At 41.9% G+C, this 25,265-nt stretch overlaps 2 protein-coding genes across 2 annotated transcripts in view; both read left to right on the top strand.

Moving 5' to 3' along the window:
- LOC133015342 (uncharacterized) overlaps nucleotides 1-22,898 on the top strand; it is a 34,731-nt gene extending 11,833 nt beyond the window's left edge. The window contains exons 4-8 of the mRNA XM_061082525.1: nucleotides 17,845-17,916; nucleotides 18,886-19,008; nucleotides 20,718-20,771; nucleotides 20,862-20,900; nucleotides 21,261-22,898. Of these exons, the coding sequence (XP_060938508.1) occupies nucleotides 17,845-17,916; nucleotides 18,886-19,008; nucleotides 20,718-20,771; nucleotides 20,862-20,899 (287 nt within the window). The 3' untranslated portion in view covers nucleotide 20,900; nucleotides 21,261-22,898. The remainder of the gene's footprint in view (nucleotides 1-17,844; nucleotides 17,917-18,885; nucleotides 19,009-20,717; nucleotides 20,772-20,861; nucleotides 20,901-21,260) is intronic.
- Nucleotides 1,238-11,711, top strand: LOC132996835 (jupiter microtubule associated homolog 1-like). Its single transcript, XM_061067199.1, has 5 exons — nucleotides 1,238-1,251; nucleotides 1,781-1,923; nucleotides 10,009-10,110; nucleotides 10,363-10,386; nucleotides 11,578-11,711. Exons 1-5 carry the CDS (start codon nucleotides 1,238-1,240, stop codon nucleotides 11,709-11,711), a joined length of 417 nt encoding a protein of 138 aa, XP_060923182.1.
- Nucleotides 22,899-25,265: the final 2,367 nt, after the last annotated feature.

The raw sequence follows: 25,265 nt of genomic DNA, 5'->3' as shown, positions 1-25,265 counted from the left end.
GTTCATATTCTGATGAGATATTTTCCCCAGCATTTCTCTTTTTTTTTGCGTATGTCTGCATTTGGGTCCAGATTTCCAACAAACATGACTTTACGTGAACATTTATTTAAACTGAGGTGATCGATTGTAAATCTATCATCTAAAACCCAGGTCACATGTTTTTAAGATAATTATCTATTAGTCCCAATACAGGGGAATTTATGTTACTCACGCACCACATCACACAGCACAGGAAGCACTGCTGTCGCTGTGTATATATACATGTGACAAACAGAGATCTGCTTCCACTTCTGCAACATGATGCTGCTCAGCTAGTATATAGTGTTCCTCTGTAGTTCTGCAAACACAGGTTATTCCATTCACTTTTCCTAACGTGAGAGGGAAGATTCTCCAGTGGTACATGGCAGGAGTTTTGTTGTTAATAAAGCAAACACATCAGCCCTTCAATAAATCCTACTCATAAGAAGCTCACTTTGCAGACTGTAGTTAATAGTGTTGTTGAACTGTATCGCATTGTTGATACAAATGGGTTTGACCAACAACATATATTGTGTATAACGATGGACAAAGCCTTTCCACTTAATCACACTATCCTGAAATGAAGCTTTAATATCTTGGATATGAACGATGCCATCTTTCACATTTGGAGCAGAGTTTACGCCAAATCATGACATACATTATCTCAAAGCACTTTACAAAAAAGGCCAAGACGCTAACTTTTATAGAGGAACCCAAGAGTTCCCACAATGAGCAGCATGTTGGTGACTGTGGAGAGAAAAAAGTCCCTCATTAACTGGAAGAAACATCAGAACCAGACTCGATGTGGGCAACATCTGCCTCGACTGGTTGAGGTGAGCAGGGAAAAAGGGGGAGGATGGGAGAGATGGGTGGAACAGAGGAGAGATAGTGGAGAGGAAAGGTATACCAGGAACGGCATCAGACTTAAACTCTTACTAGTTATAATGAAAACAATAAACGTGTAAATATGTTCTTGATAGCAGCAACAATTATTAATAATAATAATACTTGTTATCCTGCACCTCTGGAGTCAGAGATACCTGCAAAGAGAGAGAGAGAGCGAGACCATGTGAAGGAAAAAAAACCACATAGTGAGATGTAGTAAAATAAATAAACGACTGTGGGGGGGGGGGGGGGGGGGGGGCAGAGAGACAGAAAGAAGGGGAGAAGTGCTCAGTGCATGATGGGAGTGGCCCCAGCAGTCTAGACCTATAGCAGCATGACCAAGGGATGGTTCAGGAGGACTCACCTCATCCAGCACTAACTTTAGGTTTTATCAAAAAGGAGCATTTTAATTTGAACCTTAAATGAAGAGATGGTTTCTTCCTCCAGAACCCAGAGTGGGATGTGGTTCCACAGGAGAGGAGCCTGGTAGCTGAAGGCTCCACCTCCTGTTCTACTCTTACAGATTCTTGGAACCACATGAGACCATTAACATGGAAGAGATGGGATTATGACATATACTGCAGCCAGCCACCAGGGGGCGATTGGCTTCACTTTTGGGAACTTGAATCTGCCCAGACTGTGCAAAGATACTGTACAACCACTTTGTTTGGTCGCAGAAGCACAGAGTAGCACAAATGTTAAATGTCTTCAAATAAAATAAACTGTTGATCTTTATTGGCACAAGTGTAGATGGTGACTCATTTCTCATTGATTAATTCTATACATTCCTTGTCTGTTTCTATTTTAGAGTGAGTAGAAGAACCAGCCACTGAGCTCCAGCTTTCAGTAACGGTGTTGACCATCTCTCTCTTTTCAGGGTGCTGCGCCCACCGGGTGGCGGCTCCAACTTTTTGCTTGGTCCAGATGAGGAGAAACCTCCCGTCCGAAAAAACAAGATGGCTTCCAGTGTTTTCGATGAGCCAGAGGACCCCTATCTTAATCGCAGGAACAACCCACCAGGTACATTCTGCCTCATCTGCAAAAATATGTGTCTCAGCTGTGCATATCCAACGTATATGGACAGATGATGTGACATGAATGGCATTAAATCAATGATAACATGTGACAGGGTTTTGTCTTAATGCTCTCTGCATTCCCAGGCTTCTCAAAACCGCAGACAGCTGATTCCACAAATAAAATGCATACAAGTACAATTTTCTTTCTGCCACGGTTACTGGTCAGTATCACAGAACAGGTTGAGGTGCCCTAATGATTCATTGTTTCTCTTTCAGTCATAAGAAATGCAAACATTGGTGTTTCTCTACTAATCAGTATTCTTCTCACCATGTGGGAATCTGAAATATTCATGGGTGGCCTCATGTCCTTGTTAGGTCACAGAGTTAATGATGGAAATAAAAGAGTATATTCTAAGATCAGCACCTGTGATACATGCATCACAATTCAATTAAACACCAGAATCAAAAAAGTAGAATCCTTTTTTTAATGTAGAAACATGCATAGCAAAATGAAATATAATAGAAGATATAATGTTTGTCATGAATTAAATTGGTAAGCTTTATCTAGAGCAGTGGTTCCCAGTATCTTGAAGCATTGTTTACCACACATACAGACAAACAAAGACAAACCCCCTTTAAGCTGAAAACATCTATTTTAAGAGATGTAGGTGAAGCCAGGTAGCTTTTATATACAATGAAACATTAATACAATAAAATCAATGGTTATTTTGGCAAGGGAGTACACCATCCCATCTAAAATAGATAATGTTACTTATCAAATATGGGTGAATTTGATGAGAATATATTATCTTTGGCCTGTAGAGGGCCGCCACTTGTTTTTTGACGGTGGAATCACAATATGAAACAGGCCAGCTCTAAGTGAACTCAACTCCAGTGATGTTCCGAGATGATCTTCAGGAAACAAATTTAATTTAACAATTATGCAAGACTTTTTGAACATCATACTACAACTAATCATTTGCCAAAAAAGCAGTTGGCCGCTTATCACACTGGCTTTCTATTGTAAACACACTGGATTTCATGGTCTGCACTGAGCACTTGATGTTGTCTGATTATTTGGAGAACTAATACGACAAGCTAAAACCAGCAAATGCCTCCATTATCATCACCACAGTGTTATTCTGAAGTGCTTATTGAATGTTGATCCAGTGGTTATTTGTGTTCACAGACCACAGAACATAATAATGGTGGGCATTAGAAAACAAATGCAACTTTTAAGTGTGTGTCATGTGGAGAACTCTCAAAATCCACAGACTTTATTGTAACGGAAATCTCCACAGCAGGTGTCAGAGGTGAGGATGTATTGGCAATGGAACCGCTAAAATAAGCTGATTTTAAAAATGTCTAGTTTAACTTTCTCTCCAAAGATGAAAGCGGGTCTTATCAGTCACAAACACAGGCTGAGTGTTTGGCAAAGCTTTAATATGTTTTCTCATCACATTTCCTTCCTCCTCTTTTTACTTCCCACATTCAAAAAAAGACATTGTTTGGTACGTTGGTCTAATTCAGTACAGCCTCATCTCCCAGTTCCTCCTTTTACTTCTCTCACTGGTTGATTTCAATGAGCTTTGTCCTGACAGTATTATTGATCCTTGATCAAAGTTTCGTTAGACTGGCACTTGTCCCTGAAAGGCATCAACTTTTTCTAAGCAGTTTTCTCATGATTACTGAGTGTTTTTCTCTGATCTGACCTCTGACTTCTCAGCTCAGCTTCACTGAGAGACTCAGTGAATGGCTGTGTTGTCCTCTGTCTGTGATAGTTTACTTATTTTATATATTAATAGGTATAATCTTATACTAATACATTGGGTAAATAATCTCGTTGGACTTCTTTGACAAAATTTGACAATACTGCTTCACAAAAATGAAGCAGGCTAACTCAATCACTTTCAGACATGATTCCAAAGAGCCTACTACAAACTATTTAAAATTCGATAAAATGTCATAGAGCAAGTGTAGTCACACTCATGTCCAATGCAGTGACAATGATCCTGTGGCAAAAGGGATTGAAAACGAAATCAAAATGATTCATAGGCCCGAAACATTTTTGTAAACAGAGTTATATAAGAAGGACATTCAGTGTGAAAGTGAAGCTTCCAGCATCTGGGCTCACAAGAAGACAATAGGATACCGGTTATGTGTTGGAGTGACGACACACTTAGGTTGTGGCAGGACAAGGAAAGGCAGAGACGCAGGTACTGCTTACTGTTGTTTAATCAGTAGTCAGGAAGAACAGGCACATGTTCCCCATACGGGAAGTATATATAGCTACAGACTTTACATTTCCCATCGACCCACTGGGTGAGAGGACACACCCATGAGTGCACGCCACACAGCCCCCCCCGAACACCCAGAGGGAAAAATACAAAATGGGACAAAAGTCAGTACCTCTCAGGGGGTTTAACGAGGCGACCATAACGGCTACGCCGATCCCCGTCCGCAAACGCAGGGGTGAAACAAGCAGAAGGGACATCATTTACAACAGACACAGGATCAGGAGGCACAACTGGAGAAAACAACACAGGGGTCTTAGAAGGGGGGCGACCACGACGGGGAACCCGGGCCGGTAGCACCTCTTCGCCGGCCAACAGATGAGCTGGCTTAAGTCTGTCTAACGAAACACGCTCCCTGCGCCCGCCCATGTCCAGAATGAAACTTTTAGAACCCGCCTCTAACACCCTAAACGGGCCGTCATACGGGGGCTGGAGGGGAAACCGGTGAGCATCGTGACGCACGAAAACAAACCGAGCGGTCGCGAGATCCGTTGGCACGAAAGACCGAGGAGAAAAATGATGCACGGGCACCGGTGCACAAGCGGACTGTGACGCAGGACGCGGAAAGGGGGCCGAGCTGTGAGGCAGAAACTCCCCTGGGATGCGGAGCGGCTGACCGAGCACCAACTCTGCAGGCGAGGCATCCAGGTCAGCCTTAGGAGCCGAGCGCAACCCGAGCATCACCCACGGCAACCGATCCAACCAGTTTGCATCTGAGAGCGCAGCCCGCAATGACGCCTTAAGCGACCGGTGAAAACGTTCACACAAACCGTTAGCCTGGGGGTGGTAGGCAGTGGTACGGTGAACCTGTGTGCCCAAAGACTTTGCTAGCGCCGACCAGAGCTCCGAAATGAACTGCGGGCCTCTGTCAGAGGTGATATCAGACGGTGCACCAAAACGTGAGACCCAAGCTGAAAGAAAAGCGCGTGCCACGTCCGCAGATGTCGTGGAAGACAGAGGAACCGCCTCTGGCCACCTAGTGGTCCGATCTACCATGGTAAGGAGATGTGTAAAACCCTGGGAAGGGGGAAGAGGCCCCACAAGGTCGATATGCACATGATCAAAACGCCTGGCTGGAATCAAAAATGGCTCGAGGGGCGCCCTAGTGTGCTGGTGAACTTTAGCTCGCTGACACGCCACACATGTGGCCGCCCACTCCTTGACCTCTTTGCGAAGGCCAGGCCACACAAACTTCGAAGACACCAACTTCACCGACGCCCGGACACCCGGATGAGAAAGAGAGTGCACCATATCAAAGACCCGACGGCGCCAAGCAACCGGCACCACCGGGCGGGGGCGGCCCGTGGAGACGTCGCAAAGGAGGGCAGGCCCACCATTTTGCACAACTGCCTCCTCCAGCTTCAGACCGGTACTCGCAGCTCTCAGTGCAACGATACCCGGGTCCCCAGGTTGATCGGCAGCCAGAGCGGAAAAATCAACCCCAAGATGCACAGGGCACACCAACACCCGCGACAGGCAGTCTGCAACCGGGTTCGCTTTACCCGCCACATGTTGGATGTCCGTTGTGAATTCGGAGATCGCCGCTAGATGGCGCTGCTGGCGAGCAGACCATGGCTCTGTCACCTTTGCCATAGCAAACGTCAATGGTTTGTGGTCAACAAAGGCTGTGAAAGGGCGGCCTTCCAGCAGGAAACGGAAATGACGCGTAGCCAGGTACAACGCTAACAGTTCCCGGTCAAACACACTGTATTTTCGCTCACTGTCTCGCAAACCGCGGCTAAAAAATGCAAGGGGCTGCCACGCACCCGCAACCCGCTGTTCAACAACTGCACCAACAGCCACATCTGAAGCATCGGTCGTGAGGGCGATGGGCGCCCGAGACGCGGGGTGCGCCAGAAGCGCCGCGTTAGCCAGGGCAGCCTTAGCCCCCTCAAAAGCCTGGATCCTCACAGGGGTCCAATCAACCTGGTCCTTGGCTTTCTTAAGCTTCAAAGCACCATACAATGGTTGCAGGAGTTGGGCCGCACGCGGCAAGAAACGATTGTAAAAGTTTACCATGCCCAAAAACTCCTGTAGCGACCTGACCGAGACCGGACGGGGAAAATCCGCAACTGCATGCACCTTCGAGGGCAAAGGAACCGCACCCTGCGACGAAATGCGATGGCCCAAAAAGTCTATGACAGACAGCCCAAACTGGCACTTGGCTGTGTTGACAATGAGACCATGCCCATCAAGGCGCTGGAAAACCTGCCTAAGGTGCGACAAATGTTCATCAGCCGACGAGCTGGCCACCAAGATGTCGTCCAAATAGACGAAAACAAACGCGAGGTCACGTAGCACCGAGTCCATCAATCGCTGAAACGTCTGCGCTGCGCCTTTAAGGCCGAACGGCATCCGCAGGAACTCGAAAAGCCCAAACGGCGTAATGACAGCAGTCTTGGGCACGTCCTCTGCCCGCACAGGCACCTGATGATAACCTCGCACCAAATCGATTTTAGAAAAAATTGTCATGCCCGCCAGACGAATCGAAAAATCCTGAACATGCGGAATTGGGTAACGGTCATGGGCCGTAATGTTATTTAAACGGCGGAAGTCGCCGCACGGCCGCCAAGAACCATCCGCCTTGGGCACCATGTGGAGCGGTGAAGCCCACGGGCTGTTGGACCGCCTAACGATCCCCAAACGCTCCATGGTAGCAAACTCCTCCTTCGCGGTGGCTAACTTCACGGTGTCGAGGCGACGCGAACGTGCGAAAACGGGCGTACCCGCAGTGGGAATGAAATGTTCCACGCCGTGTTTAGTAACCGCGGCAGAAAATGCGGGCGTTGTCAGCGAAGGAAATTCCGCCAGTAAGCGCTGGAAGACATCCTTTGACGCCGCAAAATTAGCGTGTGTTAACGGCCCGGGTCCCCCTGACTGACACGGAAAAGACGCAAAAGACACAGCATCAATGAGCCTGCGATTAGTTACATCCACTAACAACCCATTAGTGCACAGAAAATCTGCTCCGATAATAGGAACCGTAATGGAGGCTACAACAAAATCAAACAGAAATTTGCGTCCATTGAAACACACAGTCACAGACTTGGTACCAAACGTCTCTATAGCCGAGCCGTTAGCCGCTGTCAGACGCGGACCACTGCCACGGGCCGAGAGGTCCGTAGCTGCAGGAGGGAGAAGGCTCTTCTGCGAGCCGGAGTCCACCAAGAACTGATTACCTGATATGGAGTCATGAACGAACAGCAGCTCCTCTTGATCACCAGCGCCCACGGCTGCTACCGAGCGCCGGCTCTTCCGTTTCCCGGTGCCTGGAACGCGCACGGAGGAACGCAGCGGCGCGCCTTGCTGCCGAAGCGCTGATGGAAGAAACACAGCTGGCCGCGCTGTGTGCGGGTGGAGACTGCAGCCGTCACTGCCGGAACCTCGTTCTCCAACGTCGACTGCGAGGACTCCACGGCCACACTCTGCACGGAGACGTTCCTCGAAGTCAGCAGGATCCGGTCCGCCTCCTCAGCTAATCCACGGAAGTCGCCGGCCGCCAAACAGGAAGAGTTGGCGAGGGCTGCGCGCACCTGCAGCGGGAGCTGGCGCAGAAAGATGTGCGGGAACAGGAAACCCTCATCCTCGGAGCCCAGCAACGACGGCATCTCGTCCATCAGGTCCACTGCCGAACCATCACCCAAACCGGGAAGCGACAGTAGCTTGTCCACTCTCTCCGCGGCTGACAAGCTGTAGCGCCGGAGGAGAAGCTGCTTGATGGCGGTGTACTTTCCCCGCAGCGGCGGGGCTCGCAGGAGCTGCATCACGCGCCGGGTGGATTGCTGGTCCAAAGCCGCGACCACCAAAAAATACCTGGAGTCGTCTGCCGTTACTCCTCGCAGATGGAAGAGAGCCTCGATGTGCTGAAACCACGGCGCGGGGTCGTTCTGCCAAAACTCCGGGAGCTTAACGTGCTCCGCGGAGCTGTTCGATCCTGGAAGCTGCTGCGCCATGGTCGTCGTGGAGACACGGTCCACGGGAGCCGGGGAAGAAAAAACGTCTTCCCCCGATGAGGAAGGGACACTATCCTCCTTCACCTCGAACATGTTCAAAAAAACGGGGTCACCAATGTGGCAGGACAAGGAAAGGCAGAGACGCAGGTACTGCTTACTGTTGTTTAATCAGTAGTCAGGAAGAACAGGCACATGTTCCCCATACGGGAAGTATATATAGCTACAGACTTTACATTTCCCATCGACCCACTGGGTGAGAGGACACACCCATGAGTGCACGCCACAAGGTCATGTTTATTTGTGTCCTCATCTCAGGCAGTAATGTCCACAGGCTGCAACTTTCCTATTTTTCCCCCCTGAAGGATCTGAATGGCCCCTCGTCGTCCTTTGCCAACATCATGAAACACAAGATTTGGCGTTTAAGTGGGAAATGTCCCACGTCTGAACTGTTCGATGGATACTGAACGGTTTCCTGCCTTAGCTGGGGTGGTATTTTCCAAGTATAATGTACACAGGACTTATAGTTTTTTAGATATTAATAATACCCTAAATACTCACTGTGACTGTGACTGAATGCCAAAATATTTTAAAATGGGGCGAAAGAAGAAAGTGGGAATGGTTTGCCTTTATCTCACTGCATTTCATCCAGCGACCTGACTTTACTGATGCATTCATTTGGAGTAATAAATAATCTTGAATATAACCGATGCAAATTCTCACTACTATCTAGAGTAAGTTGTTAATTGACTTATGGCTGATCTACTCTTTTCGAGAGTAACATTTACTTACTTGCATTTTATTATTAAGAACTTTTATAAATTTGACATTCTGTTAACTTTGTCATAGTTTTAAAGCAGAATGCATAGCTACATACTCTGTTTAAAATTGGTAAAAAATTCATTTGTATATTGTCTCCTAGAGTTTTGCGCTTTCAAAGTTTTAGATGTTTCATACTGAAATCACTATTATGTGTGACTCATTTTAATGTGAAGATGCTTGTTCTAGTTCAGGTTTCCTCGAATACATTTCCAATTATTTTTTGTTCATTTTCTCTTAATTCGCCTAATACAAAATTACATACAACTCAGATTTTTAGTAGTGTCATTATTTAATTTGGTAATGCAAGCTTTACTTTTTCGCCTCTTTAGTGTTCTCAAACTTTATTTGTGTTTTGCTCTTCATCATAATGTTTTTGTCATCTTTCTATTTCGCCTGTCAAAAGGGTAAATGAGTTTTGAACATTATTTTAGTTGATCATTGGTTATAATCTTTTTTAAATGTGGTTGTAAATTGATTTGGTAATAGATTATAGTCTCCAGCTATAATATGTATTCCCTCCTCTTGTGTCATTATTAACTCTATTACTTGAGTCTGGGTTTACTGATAGTATCAACAGAGATTTTCTCACAGCCACTATAAATACTACAATCTGTTAAGGTTTATTTTTAGTCACTTAAGTTCATATTTCCTCTCGGAACATCATGTGGTCACGCTTCGATGGGAATTGAGGACTCTGAACAGCCAAAGCATGGCAGCCTTTTGTTATCTGTTCTGATACTCTAATCTCTGGCGTCCATATGTAGAACTTCTTGTTGTGGCAATGGTGAAATGCCTTCAAAATGTGTGTGTGTGTGTGGGGAATAGATAACCACATAGTTCTGCCCTGTTGTCACTGATGTCCGATCCAGCTACTGAATATCCGATATGGTTATTGGAGCGGTGCATCCCCAGTAGTGACGATGTTGTCATTATCTGACAGACTGTACATCACCATGTTATTTGTTTCTTTGAAAAAATCTGAAGCCGCATCTATCTGAACCATTCTGTCTCCTTGTTCTTTAGGAGGAATGCCCAATGGGGTGCTGTGTGGGGGGCCGTCAGCCCCCCTGAGGAGAGGAGGGAACAACGGAACCAACAGCTCAGCAGACGCCCCCCCCCACCACAGTAAGATCAGGCTCCAGATCATGAGTTGTAGACCGATATTAAGCAGAAGCTGAGGGAAGCATAAAGGGAAGCAACTGAAAGTTAAATGAAGTGATACATCTTCTCTGATTCCTAATACTCCTCACAAAGGTTATAACTACTGATACTTCTTCATTCAGTACGTGTATTTCTTTTTCATGTAGACTTGTGACAATACAGCATTTCCTATGAAAGCTGTTGAAAGACTTTCTTTTCTCCTTGTCTTTTAGGAAGGAGAAATTTCTGTTTGTGATCATGGTAAGCACCTGTTGATTCTGCTGTGTCTGCCTGCAGTCTACCTGCTGACAGTTTTCTTTAAACTTAATGTGTGCAACAGAGGATATGATGGAGTATCAAGGCCATATTAAGAGATTTCAAGTTTAAAGAATTACTTGAGAAGAAAGTCGTACGAGAATTAAGTTGTAATTTAATGAGAAAAAAGTCATAATATTACTTAAATATTACTTAAACAAAAAACATTCTTTAGCAAGTGAGCCGCTCACTACAATTCCCAATTTGGTTGTTTCTTTAGAAGCTAGGACATAACTTTGAGTTGTAAGCAGATTTCAGTTGATCATTTCCTCATCCACAAAAGAGTCAACTTCCTCCGGGTCTGTGCGGTTCCTTCTTCAGCACAGACACAGTTTCTTTCACATCTTTTTAATGTCCTTATTCATATTGAGATGATGAGCCAAAGTATTCTTGACTTTATTGTTAGTGAAATCTGTACTAAAGTATAACTTAACCAGATGTTCCACACTGCTGATATTAATGCAGGCGACCAGCTGATCGTCTGATATGCCCGCTCTAAAATGACACAGAGCCTAAATGTATGACTTTTTTCTTGTACTATTATTCCTTTATCTTGTAATTTTACAACTTTATTTTCCAAATTAGATTAGATAAGAAGAGCCCTCCCCCAATAGGCTCTGAGCCAGTGATCCGATATATAAAACAGAACAGATCAGGGATTTGTCATAACATCACTATATAACACACTTCATCCAATGTACACACACTGTAGCCACATAAACACATTCTTTTCACTTTAATTGGTCAGAAAATGGTTAATTTGTTATCACAATACATTTTTTTTTTAGGTTTTATTGATTTTGATTTGTGACTTAATTAAAGAAGTTAATATTGTTTAACTCTTAAAGTTCCTAGTAATCTTAAAACAGCCAGCTGACCAATGCGCACCTCTCGTCATTTTGACGTCTATATCAAAGTATCCAGTCAAGTTAATTCATGAGAAGGTTGAAAGCAGAGCTTGACTTTTTAATGTTTCTGTTTTAGAAAGAGAATGATGAGAAAGGGTATTTAATACGCATTTAATAGCTGCCTACAGTACACAAGTTAATGGTGAAAGACTGAAGGTAAAATGGCACACCCCAGGCAAACCGGTCTCTTGTGTCAACAATTGTCTGCGTTCGCTCTGCCTGTTTTCAGACAACATTGCAGCTGAACCTGAAGCGGCTCCAGAGCATCACGAGGAGGCCCCAGCAGCTGAGGAGCCCTCTGCAGGATTAGGGTCCGGCCGCAGGAATCCCCCCGGGAGCAAGTCTAGCCTCATCCTGGGTTGAATGCCCAACAACTGCCCCTCTTTACCTCCACGTGTCTCTGAACTCATCCTTTTCTCTTTTTTACAAACTTTTTTCTTTTCTTTTTTTTTTTTCAAACATGGAACCCCAGCTCATCTGTCTGTGCCACAGGAAATCCTAATGTTCCAAGAGGCACCAGTGCCCTCCACATCCTCAAGTGCATTGTTTTGATACCTTGATACCGTTTTGTACTGTTTTTATTGTTTGTTTATTTTTGACAGAAGCACTTTATGTATTTCTATGTATATGGTTCAGCGTCTGCCTTTTGTCCCTCTAATGCATTACACCTGACGGAAAGGGTAGAAGGTTCACATCTCTCATATCAACCAGTGCTAAACCCCCCTCCCCTTCATTTGATTGCAACAGCACAAGCTGTAGGTGATGATACAAGCAGTTTCTAGAACACAAGCAGAGATAAAGCTGTCACTTTTGCACTGTGTTCAGTTTTGACCCATTGTGCATGCACATCTGGTCTGTGATGTATGAATGTGAGATGAAACACAACTGTGAAGATTCTTTTTTTTCTATAATTCAACCTGTTTGTTAGTTGTTTCTTTGTGGAAAAGTTGTTGTATTGTTGTTGCATGAAGTTGGAATCTTTCTACTGATTATAGTATTAATATCCATATAGGAGCCAAATATGAGCAACATAAATTACTGTCATTGTGATCTGAAGGATGCAAACATTTGTATTCAGATGAGAACTGTAGGTCCCCCGTCAGGTAACTGAATTGGAATAAGCCTTTTTTATATAGTAGTCACTCACTAACCTTAGACTATCGGAACCCCAGTGCCGGTTTTGGGTGCCCCGTGTTTTTATAGGTGAAATTGACTCTCACATAATGTGTGCCTGTTTGTTTGTTAGGCTACAAACATCAAACAAGACTGGGTTTCCTCATAGAGCATCCTACCAGTATCACCACGACCTTGTTTTTTCCATCGCGAGTCATTGGAATGTTGTGGGTTGTGACACCTGGGTGTTTATAGTTAACCTATCCTAGATTTGACAAGTGACCTTATGACAGCTCAGCCTTTTTTTCTATGTTTTACCCCTTTTACATTTGCCAACGACCCTGAAAGAATACAGAATAGTCTTTTTGTAGATTTCATGTCGCATCACTCAAACCAAAATTCAAACGCCTCCTTGCTTCTCTCTTGTTGAGTCAACATGTGTGTGTATGTGTGGGTGTGAGTGTGACTGCTGTGTCAGCCAGCTGTCGTGCAACAAAAAACCCACATTTCAGGTACATGAACTGTATTTCCCGTGGTGTCTACTATTTTTAAATGTGTGTGACGATGCAAGACACGTCTGTTTGCATCCTACCAATTCCTGTTGCTCAATGTAAGTCACTGCAGAAATTTGAATTTGAGAAATGGCACAAGTAGGAAATTAACAAAAAAAATCAATCTTGACCATGTGTTGTACTTGTGCTTTATCTGAATACTTGCATGAGTACACATAGAACTGCAATGATTGCACTTCGGAGGACTTGTTTTGACTAAACCACACTGGGAGTGTCATATCAGCTAGTCAGTGTTTGATAAAACAATGTGGGACATCATGTCTTTTGGAGAGGGCTCTTGTAATGACCAGTATAAACAGGAGGAAGGATTACGGCATGGTTTTATAGTTTTATATCAACCAGAGTCCAGTCAAGTAGGGGTTTGAGATTTATATTGTCTACGATAATATCTAATTTGTTCTTTTAGCGATGTGCAAGCTCACGTTATCCAGTATTATCGATAATGATGATCCATGCACCAAGCATTCACGTTCTGCATGTCAATATATTTGGCCGCTTTAGATAAGAAGTCCTTTACTAGTTGCAATCTTACAGCTGCAGAAGACAACACATAAGTAGCATGCAGTACTTGGGTGAAGGAATATAAAGAAATAGAAATAAACAAAAATATATAGAAAAATAAATAAATGTGATTAAACCAGTACATACAGTGTAAAGAAGAATAAGTACAGTAAATGGATTGGCCATAACGGTTTATATTGCATAGAAATATTTTACAAATGAGTATACTACAGTGAATATTGCACAGTCGGACGTGTTAAGTGACACTCCATAGTGGGGGGCCATGTAGTTTGTAGTTAGTTAGTTGACTTGGAGCAGAGCTGGAAAATGAAAGACTTTCCGATCACCGACGGGGTTTTCCGTGAAGGAAAACCCCGTCGGGGCTCTTTTCGTCTCTCTCTCTCACACACACACGCACACGCACACATTCACACACACTCACAAACAAGCTTTGTGATCGGGCATGTGTAAACTCAGTCTGGCTATTAACAACAGACTTTATGAACTTAGGGGAGCAGTTGCACTGGGTTGGTCTTCTTTCTGTCTCCATATTGTACAGACATTGTAATCTACATGTGTCAGGTTTGATACGGTTTTTTTTACATATTTTTTTAATATTATTTGTATTTCTCAAAAGCACAAGGAATGCAATAATACAATGTACATCTCAAACTTAAGCTAAAGTATTAAATGTCAAACCTAAATGTTAACTGTTACATCTAAATCTAATAGTTTTTCTAAAAGTCAAAACTAGATCTTAATGGTTACATTTAAAGATTACATCTAAATCTTAAATGTTAAATATAAACGTTGAATCTAAATGTTAAATGTTGAATCTAATTATCAAATATAAACTCTACAGTGTTAGAAGACTTTTGGTGATGTAATAGCAACTCTTACTCTTACTCACAATGAAAGTGAAAGTAACCATGCAGGAACGAGGATCCCTGACACCGCAGCACAGTTCGGTCAGTCCGCGTCTGGTACAGCAGCAGAAGTGATCCTGTCTGTGGAGGAGCGCGTACTGTGAGTTTGTCTTCATATTATTATTGTATTGATGTGTGATATATTTACAGTCATGTCTTCCATGGGTTATTATCCTAACCATAACCCATAGACCACTTGTCGGGACACACGCTGCATGTTCAGTGTAGTGAACGGAGAGGGGGGGCATTTGCTTCTCTTCAGTGAATGCTTGTATGTCATGTAAACACTGAAATCTTTGTTGTGGGTTTATGTGACGTTTAATGACTAGCTGTAGTTGACCTCAGCAAATCCACACACTTCAGACCTAAAGGGAATCTTGCAGTGATGTGGTTGAAGTTATTAACAGACAATAAAACAAAATATAATATAAGTTCATCATATATATATATATATATATATATATATATATAGTGCTTATTGTGCAAGCACAATGGTCGTATCTGGTTAAAATAAAGTAAAATCAAATGAATTATCTCTGACTCCTTACATCCAGTTTAAAAAATTACCCTAGAAAAACTAAATATTTGAAGGAAAATTAAAAGCGACAGTGATTTAAGTTAGGGCTGAGCAAAAAGCATTACTATTGTTTTACTAAGTGTTTGTCCTTCTCTATAAAGAAGAAACCCCAACCTTCACTCAGGAGCAAAGATCCGTCTTTAAACTTGAAAGAAATATTAATGTGAGAATTTATTTATGTGATGAATATCTAAATCAATTTACATACAAGTCTTAACAATGAAGCACATCTTTTCTGCATTGCTTATTATATAAAATAGAAGTTTTCAAATCGTCGCACATTGGCAAACATTAAGAGCCTTTCACTTTCTGGTCAGTACAAACGATGACTAACATAGATTTAACTTTCTCAATGATCAAGGAAGTAAGTGTTTTCATAAGGTGGCTGCCACAAAGTATAAACAGGTCACGTTTGAGTTGAACATGCAGATGAATGAGGCAGTTTGGGCTTCTGAAATAATAACTAGTTGGTTTTGCTGATACTGCAGCAGAACCCTTTCCATTCTATACACAGCATATTGCCCAGCAATGTATTCATTATTGTTAATAATTGAAGAGCAAGTGCAAGTCTGACATTTGTTTACTCAGTGTTAATGTTTGATGTCAATGTCACTTGGAATGAAGCGGGAGGACGTGTAGGCAGGAGTTGAACTGATGGATGCAGGGAGTGAAGAGGCTGGAATTAGGACTCGGTCCATTTACTGGAGCCTATAAGCTGATTTCAGACATGAACATGGTGTTTGAGGTATTGTAGTAGGAAGCACTAACACGTTCGATACTGCCAGCGGCACAACAGTATTGCTCAGACTTTAGTGCCAACTGCCAGCTCTCTCCCACAGCACAGCTCATTTGTCCTGCAGATGCTAAGATCCAAAAACGATTGTGAGAGAGAGATTCAAAGAACATTCCAAGTCTAATAGGATCCAGAAATGGAGTGAACACACAGCACAGCCCGCACCAACTTGGACATGACCTTAAAAAGAGAAGAGAGTAGTACAAATGGCATCCCCTTGGACCATTCATGTATTCAATCTTGGCACGATACAGGAAGCGCAGATGTGTCGCCTCTGCGTCTAAGAAATCCGGTGTGTTAGAGCAACAACAAGCATCAGACTGTAGAACCGGTGTTTGGAATTTGGGAATTTCCAATCTTAACAATAAACACTTCTCACTTTGGAAACTTTTGTCATCTCTTTGTGTTGATGCAACTGGGACCAGTTCAGCAGGTAAATCAAAGTGCAGTGGTGTAAAGATTGTAGCTGATGATAAGTCACTAGTTAATGAGGGACATGTTTCGGCACATCTCATCCTGCAGCATGTGGATTCCTGCTGTAAAACTATTCTGCAGGAATTCCCCCAGCGCAAAGCACAGTACAGTACACATATAAGTAAATTGACTTACCATGAAACTTATTGGATGGATGTGGGCAGGATCAGGGAAGAATAATTAAATTTCGATACAGATCTGGATCCAGGAATTATAGTCAGTTTCTTTAATATTGTGAGATGAGACGTTTCTTTGATAATTTCTCAGAGAATTATCTGTGACTCTTGTTGAATTGAAGATTGGTCGGGCCATTGACAGGTTCTGAGCAAGTTCACCTCCTCTGCAGCAGGTTAGAGATGCAACATTAGTTACCATGGCGAAGTAACCCGCTAAGAACTGAACCACCATTAAACCTGAAGTTATCTCGCTAACCACAAATCCTGCTTTGTATTAGTTTGTAGCAAATTGAAGCTGATAAGATGAGCGGATCTCCAGATATGTGAGACACACACAGACAGGCAGAGATTTCTGGAAGTATTAGGTAGATGAGTCAGAGACAGAAGTAATAAGATCTAATATTTATCATTATTTATTGAGTAAAATCATGTGCAATATTATTGGTAAGACTTTGTGGAGATGCTGCCCAGAAAAAAACACAACATGTGCGCTTTGATTCACACAAACAGATCGCTGTGTTTCTGAACGTGTGTATATGAGTTTCACATTTGAATACAAATTGTTTATTTTAACTGTCATTGCAGGGAACTGAACATGGCCCTCATTGGTATCCTCTTCTTTATTTTCACTGCGACATGTGTTGGTGCTTTGAGCTGTAAGTGTTACCATTATCTGTGCTTTTCAATGTGAAAAGTGAAATGTTACTTGGTGCTGATGTAATCTGACATCTCGCCCCTTTTTCTTCTTTAGTTTTTAATGAGTCCAATACTGAAAGCTTCGGCAAGCATGGCCAGCAGTCACTGCTGCAGTGTGTCGTCAAAACCAGAGAAGAGGCAGTCGACATGGAAATCAATACGGTCTCTTGGACGAAAAAGGGGGTGGAGAAGGCCTTGCTGTTTTTTTACGAAGGAAAAACAACATTGCAGACAGACTACATGTTTGCTGAGCCGTCCTGGAACAGTAAGAACATGAACGTGTCCCTGCTCATCACCAACACTATGGTGGAACACGCTGGAATTTACATATGCACGGTGGAAACAGACTTCGGCGTTTTTCAAGAGACCACCAACTTCACAGTCACAGGTGAGACAGAGGCATCAAATTCATTTCAAAGCTTAACCCTGTGTAAAGTAGTTTTGTTTTTCTGTGAACATCAATTTGTCACACAGACAATTGACTTGTTGAAGGATTTAATTGAGGTCTTGATAGTTTGATTGTTCGGAGGTTGAGGGACTTTCCTGGTATTTGCTTTCACTAAGTATCAGTTGGCTCTCCTGTGTATTTTCTTATTTTCACTTTCATTGTGGCAAATAATAAATCCTGTTGTAACCCAGATTGTCTACTGTATTTTTGTTCTTTGCAGCCAAATACAGTGAACCAACCGTAAGCTCTGTCCTGGGGAAGATTACCCAAAACACAAATGGCCACCAAAAAGGTGAGATTCACTTGATCCTGGACCAAAGGCTCTGAGATGGAGGCGGAGAAAGGCCTGATTGGTCTGTTTCTCCTCTCCAGCAAGCTGACTCTGCTGCGAGGATCCTAGCAGCACACGCCACACGCCATTTAGAACCGTTTAGCACAGCACACGGAAGTCATTTCAGCCATCGTAGCACCTAAGGTCGTGCTTTAACTGAAGATTGCAGCGACACGGATGTTATTACTATTGCATAAGCATAGCATTGTTTAAGATTTAACAACTGACAGGAACTTGAAACCCAAGCCACCTCTAACACATGTTTGTGTGAGTGGGACATCATAGACTCCCACATAGGCTCAGTTTCCCAACAGAAACCAAAAAGGAGCTGATAGACCAGGAAACTGACACAGATAAACATTGAAGCACAAAAAGGAAAGTAGAAGTGTTGCAGGTTTAAGTGCCCTGCCGAACCATGTTCTTTCTCCTCCTAGCTGCAATCTGTTTATTTTATCCATAACTGCAGCCAACTCATATTGTGCTGTTTTCCAAACGCTCTTCACAGAACAGACAGGCTGCAACATGTCTCTAAATCTCATCATCATCAAAAAAAATGCAACACACAAAGAAATGACACTCCTTGATTGCGCAAGTGTTAATGTTGTTTAATGGACTATTCAGTCCCACTTGTGGAAGAATTCATCAATTGGTTCAATTGGGAGCAGCAAGGGGGATCAGGAATAAGCACGTTTGATGGAAGATTCCAGGTTTGGCATGTTCTCCCTGTGTCTGTTCTGTGGCTTCATCCCACAGTCCAAACATGCAACTCTAGAGTTTACACTTCCCTTTCGTGCACAAGGGATTTGATATTTTAATCTGAGCTCATGTCCAAACTATGCCCACCCCTCTGGGATAAAAGTGAAAGTAAATAGTGTCAGTGGGAAATTCCCACCAGTAGATGCAAACTTGACTTTTGACTTCATGTATTAGGTGCTGCAAGCCGAGAAGATGAAAAGTCTGATTCAACCTCGAAAATTGTCGCTCCTGTGGTGGTGATCGGATTCCTGATCATTGGATTGGTGATGGTGCTCCTTTACCTACGGCGCCGTAAGGGTGAGTACCTTCAAGAGCACACTTTAAAGTTTTTATTCCAATCTTTTTGGGTAATGACTTAACACATGAAAGTGCGAATTCAAATCTACAGTTTTTGCTGGTGTTTCTGCCACACAACAACAGGCTTAAAACTCAAATTACCACTAAACATGTAAATAATTAAACATCATAGAAATAAGAATCACATCAGAATCCGAATCAGAATTCTTTTAATTGCCAAGTATATTTGCACATACAGGAAATTGCCTTGATATGGTTGGTGCACTGTACAAAATAACAATCAGACATTAAACAACAATATAAAACAATATAAAATAAAACAATATATACAGTAAGAGAGTTATATTATCTAGTATCTATTGTCACTTCCATGCACTCGGCACACATGAAGCTGAAATACGATTCTCTACAGATACACACACAACCCAAAGAAGGAGAGAAAGAAATAATGGGGAGTGTGAACTTGAAGTGTCATCGTACTGAACTCTTATTCTAATAGACTTGAAGCTCAAAGGCCACTGGGCTGTTCAGCTGGAATCTGCTTGACGGAAAACAATCACTCTCTTGAAGTATTTAATCTGATACTTCAATAAGAGCATGTTTGCATGATATTTCATGACTGAGTTTCTGTTCACAACAAGGAGCTTAAAGGAAACGGCAGACAAAAACAAAAGGAGTAAAAAGATAAGAGGGGGTAAACCAGAAGGTAGAAAAACCTGAAGAATGTCTGGCAGGATGCCATGTTGTTCAGGCTTAAAGCTGCAAGGTGATAAACTGTTCAAATGTGTTTTAAAAGGGAACAGGCAGTGTGGCAACTGTAAACATTGGCATTATTAAACAGTGTTCTCCAAACTGTTATATATTTTCATAATATGCTTGTATTATCCTAATATTATAACTTATTATCATAATATTATAATTTTAATATCATAATATTATGACTTTAGTCAAGTAATATTATGATATTTATTCTTTTAAAACTGACTTTATTCTCTACAAGAGGCCCGAATACTCTGTAAGGTTAAAAGATGAATGGTTGATGTTTGATGGTTTATCTGAGTTGAAACTAACTATGTTTGACGTACTTCCATTGCCATTAAAGCAAAGCTTCTTTTTTTTTGTGGTGAATTTAGTGAACATGTTAGTCAATCGCTTCCGCGACGACATATTTCGAAACGACAGGAAATCAGACAGCTAGTGATCTCACTCCTGGTGCGTTGGAAGTCGTACTCACATGTTCGTCACTGTCCAGACTCAGAGATGTTCTGTCAGCTTAATGATCTGCATTGATCATTTGCTCAGGAGAAAACCCCTTAAAAGTTCAGCACAATTTAATCATAAAGTTACGAAATATCGCGTGGCAGACTAGGATGCAGAGAAACCCATTTTCCTATTTGGTTTATTTACGCACTCACAGTGCAGAGCCACCAGTGACCCAACCAGTCCACCGAGCCAACAACAGTGAGTGGCGGGATAAAAGGAAAGCCTGTCATTATAGAGAGAGTATGAACGGACAGGTTGAACAGCTCTCTCTTATTATACTGCTCATCAGACTGGTTGGTTGTACCTCGAAAAGGTTGAGAACCATTGTCTTAAATAACTGGGCATCAAACTGTGCTGTGGGTTGTAGAAACCTGGACTCAGTTACTTATCAGACGTATTTGAATAACCAGACATTGTAATAATCTGTAACATTTGATATTTTCCAGATGGCCATGTGACAAACAATGCAAGGGAGGAGCAGGAGGGGGAGGAGGAGAAGGGTACGTCTGTATTTTGATCCAGCTTTGTTTCCTAACTGTTTTCACATTCCTTGAGCTCGAATTCACGCTTTGACTTTCAATCTTTTATAGGTCTTCGTAATAAAGACGACGATCGCAACCTGGTGTGAGGTAATTGCAGCTCTTCCAGTAAACAATAAATTTCACCCGGGGGGCGGAGCCAGGGAGCTGGGCCAGGGGTAGGCACTGGCCGAGATGTTATTGGTCCCTGAATTGCCAAGTGTCTGGTTATGTACAAATAGTAAACATGTGAAGTTGTTAAGAATGTTTTATTTTCTAAGCTTTTCTTAAGAACTAAATTGAATTGAACAATTTTCAGTATATAATCAATGATGTTGGCCTCTCTGTGTAAACTGTGGGCCTTTAAGGCCCCCCGTTTTAGCTGCATTGTATTCTATGTGTATTTGCAGTAAAAAAGATTGTAGCAAATATCTAAAATCTCCCTCTCTCTCTCTCTCTCTCTGTCTACAGGAGAAACTTCATGTCGCATGGATGTACAAACTTACTGTCAACCTCTAAATCATCACTTCCTTGTGTGTTCTACTTCACAATATAACCAGGGATAACTTGTATTGTATTACTCTGATTCATCTAAGGACATGTACCACCTTTATTTACCCACTATAATATCCTTAAGGAGACACTTTTAAAATCAAGTCTGATTCTAATACAGGAGTGCAAAGGGCAAATAGAGATCAGGGAGTTGTGTTCAGGCTGTGATAAACACATCAGGAACTAGAGCGATATAATAATGCGAGGGCGTTGGACATCTGAGTCAGTGCTGGTCGTTGGCTGGAAAAAGATTGTATAGATCCCTCTTTGTTTAGGCTGAGCAGAAGCTGTGGCAATATGTAGATGGAATTTTTTTTTTCACTTTCTCACCCTCTTTATCAGTGTTCTATTGATAGAGGCACAGCCTGTGTGTATTCGTGCAGAGCGTGCACATGTGTATCCATAGGTGATGGGCAATTTTGGTTCAATACTGTCATTGTGAGGACATTTTGGCTGGTCCTCCTAAATTCAATGGGCTGTTTGAGGGTTAAGATTTGGTCTTAGGGTTAGGGTTGGAATTAGTGTGGAAAGTTTCAGGACAATGTCATGTCTGAGTTCATGTCTGAAAGCAGCTCATGCCTCAATGCTTTCCTAGGCTGTTGCTCTCTGTAATAGGCCCCCCCCGCGCTCCTGCTGATAATATCAAACCAAAGCTTCAGCAATCATTATTATGCACGAGGCGGGACAGACCCAAAATTGCAGTTGTTGGTTTTTTGTAGCGTATTTTACAAGACGCCCCTAAATGAAGAATCAAAAGAGATTATTATTCTTAAATGACATGATTTAAGATTAAGATTATAAAACACATGTAGCATATAACTGTATATAGAAATGTATTGAAAGTCTTGAGGTCTTTGGTCTGTCTGATTTTAATCGAATGTTACTGAGAAAATCCAACCCTTGCAAACTTCATATCCTCATTCTAGCCACTGAGAAACCGGAGTGTGACACTCTGGGTTGTACTCTCAGAGTGTCACATGATCTCACTGTCCGGCCAGAGCGGGATAGTAAATGCTGTGTTTGTTTGATGAACGTGTGCTCATTCGACATTTGGCAGTAATTGGCAGCTTAGCTTCACCCTCTGAGACAAGTCTTCAGTTTCATTATTATCTCTATCTGACGGTAGATCAAGTCGTCCATATCTTAAGGATTTTGTGAATCATTTTGGCCTAAGTTGTAGCAGGTCACAAGGAAGCTGTATCCTAGGTGTGGACTAAAACCACCTGTGACTTATCTTGATGCTTTGGGTCAATCATTAACTTGTAGGGGAGGAAAAACAGAATCTGTATGAACTTTGAATATCTCCTCTACTTTTATGTTCTGGCAATTTGAAAACCATAACATGAGCCTGCGAGAACTGTTTTGTATATACTGTAATGTTTTTTTTATTTTTTTTAATGATTTTTGATAAAATTGCTGAGTCCTGCTGTGTGGATGCAGATTGCGTGTGAGGGTAAAAATGAAAGCTGTGATAGGACTGTGTACTTCTTGTTGTGATTAACATGAACTATAGGAGCTGTGATCTCTTAATGTGACTCAAATAAACCGTGAACAAAAGATATGAGGGTGATGTTTTTATTATTTCTGCCACAGGATCATTTAGATTAGATTTCAGTAAGTTAAGTTCAGTTAAGCAAGGGGGAAACATGAAGTCTGGCTGAGATTGCTTTACCCACATGTAAAAACTGTTGGTTAAGGATCACTGCTTGTCCCTCAGTTTGTGGCATCCTGTTTTTCATCTTTTCTCCTTCCTGATGAGCTGGTTTGATAGATGAACAGATATTTTTGTTCCTCATTCTGCTGTTGGACAGATTACTATCATCCTTGTTCCTCTTTTCTCTTTGCTATGTCTTTGCAGAAAATCTGTCTCATCAAGGGAAGGTTAGAAATACTTGCACCTAGTACATTTTTTCTCTATTCCAGGCTTTTTATTTTCGGTTGATGAAAGTTGTGTAGCATTTTCACAGTTCTTAAAACACACTGTGGGTAATCAATAGTATCAGGTTGTTGTGTTACTTTTTTTTTGGCTTTGAATCTTTTTTTTCTCCCATTTAATTACGGATTAATCTTCTTTTATATTTCTTTGATCTCCATTTAATTTCAGTAAATAAAATTATATATTTTGATCTCGCATCATTTTTGATAAAGGCATCCTTTAAATCTCACTCAGGTCTGCCATCTGCTGGACAAATCACATTACAACATGTTGTTAGGCCATGAGAGAAAAGGTGGACTCCATGGAAACGTATGTATAGCAGGGTAGATTTTATTTTGGAATAAATAATTTCAGTGGCAAACTCTAGCAGTAGGGCCTCTGCTTTAAAGCAGTTTAGAACTTCAACATGTGAACACATCATCAAGAGTCATGGAGAGTGTTTGAGAGAGGGAGCAGGACTTAAGATTTAAGGTGAAGTTGTTTTACACAGGTCATCACACATCACAGGGATTTATCTTTGCTTTTACTTTTATTTAACCACACTTTGAATAGAGTCTGTTTTCACCTTATTGTTCTGCTGTATATACAAAGTACAATGAGATAAAGAGAAGAAAAGGATGTACTTAGTGACAGGACTCTGCCCCGGCTGTGAATGTTTGAGACCTTTTTTATATGGACTTTTGATTTATGTTAAGGATCAGAACTAACTTGTGTTTGGGCGTTTTTAGATTTAGATTTATTTATTTTTCTTAGTTTTTGTTCTTTCTTTTGTTTGTTTATTCTGTTCAATCTCTCCTCTTCTGTTTTGAGTTTCAGTTTTTGGCTCACCTTCCATCTGATTGTTTACAAGTTCATATTCTGATGAGATATTTTCCCCAGCATTTCTCTTTTTTTGCGTATGTCTGCATTTGGGTCCAGATCTCCAACAAACATGACTTTACGTGAACATTTATTTAAACTGAGGTGATCGATTGTAAATGTAATATCTTAAACCCAGGTCACATGTTTTTAAGATAATTATCTATTACTCCCAATACAGGGACATTTTATGTTACAGCAGTAAAGAGGTGAGAAAAAAATGAGATATATCAGTAAGCAACTTAAACACAAGGTAATAGAAAAAAATTCCATAATATTCTAACAGAATATATAAAGTGTAAACAGGAGAGTTTGAACCCTAACGTGTAAGAGATACTTTAGTGTTGACATTTTCCTCCAACCACAAATGTATTTATCATTTAGTTTTCAGCATCATAACCTTCTTGCCTGTCTCACAAGTTAAAGGTCACATCTCTGTTTAGGCGCCATGAGGGAAAGAAGAGTGAAATAGAAGGATTTTATTCTCACAGGCTGCACTCCATCACACCACATCACACAGCACAGGAAGGACTGCTGTCGCTGTGTATATATACATGTGACAAACAGAGATCTGCTTCCACTTCTGCAACATGATGCTGCTCAGCTGGTTTATAGTGTTCCTCTGTATTTCTGCAAACACAGGTGAGTCCATTCACTTTTCCTAACGTGAGAGGGAAGATTCTCCAGTGGTACATGGCAGGAGTTTTGTTGTTAATAAAGCAAACACATCAGCCCTTTAATAAATCCTACTCATAAGAATGTCACTTTGCAGACTGTAGTTAATAGTGTTGTTGAACTGTATCGCATTGTTGATACAAATGGGTTTGACCAACAACATATATTGTGTATAACGACGGACAAAGTCTTTCCACTTAATCTCACTATCCTGAAATGAGGCTTTAATATCTTGGATATGAACGATGCAATCTTTCACATTTGGAGCAGAGTTTACGCCAAATGACATACATTTTCTCAAAGCACTTTACAAAAAAGGCCAAGACGCTAACTTTTATAGAGGAACCCAACAGTTCCCACAATGAGCAGCACTTTGGTGACTGTGGAGAGAAAAAAGTCCCTCATTAACTGGAAGAAACCTCTGGAACCAGACTCGATGTGGGCAACATATGCCT

This window comes from Limanda limanda, chromosome 2 (genome assembly GCF_963576545.1).
Source record: "Limanda limanda chromosome 2, fLimLim1.1, whole genome shotgun sequence".
NCBI lineage: Eukaryota > Metazoa > Chordata > Actinopteri > Pleuronectiformes > Pleuronectidae > Limanda > Limanda limanda.
This window is presented reverse-complemented; position numbering and strand designations above follow the sequence as displayed.

What these genes read in the sequence shown, in the direction of transcription:
- LOC132996835 (XM_061067199.1), top strand. An exon ending in TCGCAGGAACAACCCACCAG is followed by an intron (nt 1,924 to 10,008) that starts GTACATTCTGCC and finishes CTTGTTCTTTAG; the next exon opens with GAGGAATGCCCAATGGGGTG. An exon ending in AGACGCCCCCCCCCACCACA is followed by an intron (nt 10,111 to 10,362) that starts GTAAGATCAGGC and finishes TCTTTTAGGAAG; the next exon opens with GAGAAATTTCTGTTTGTGAT.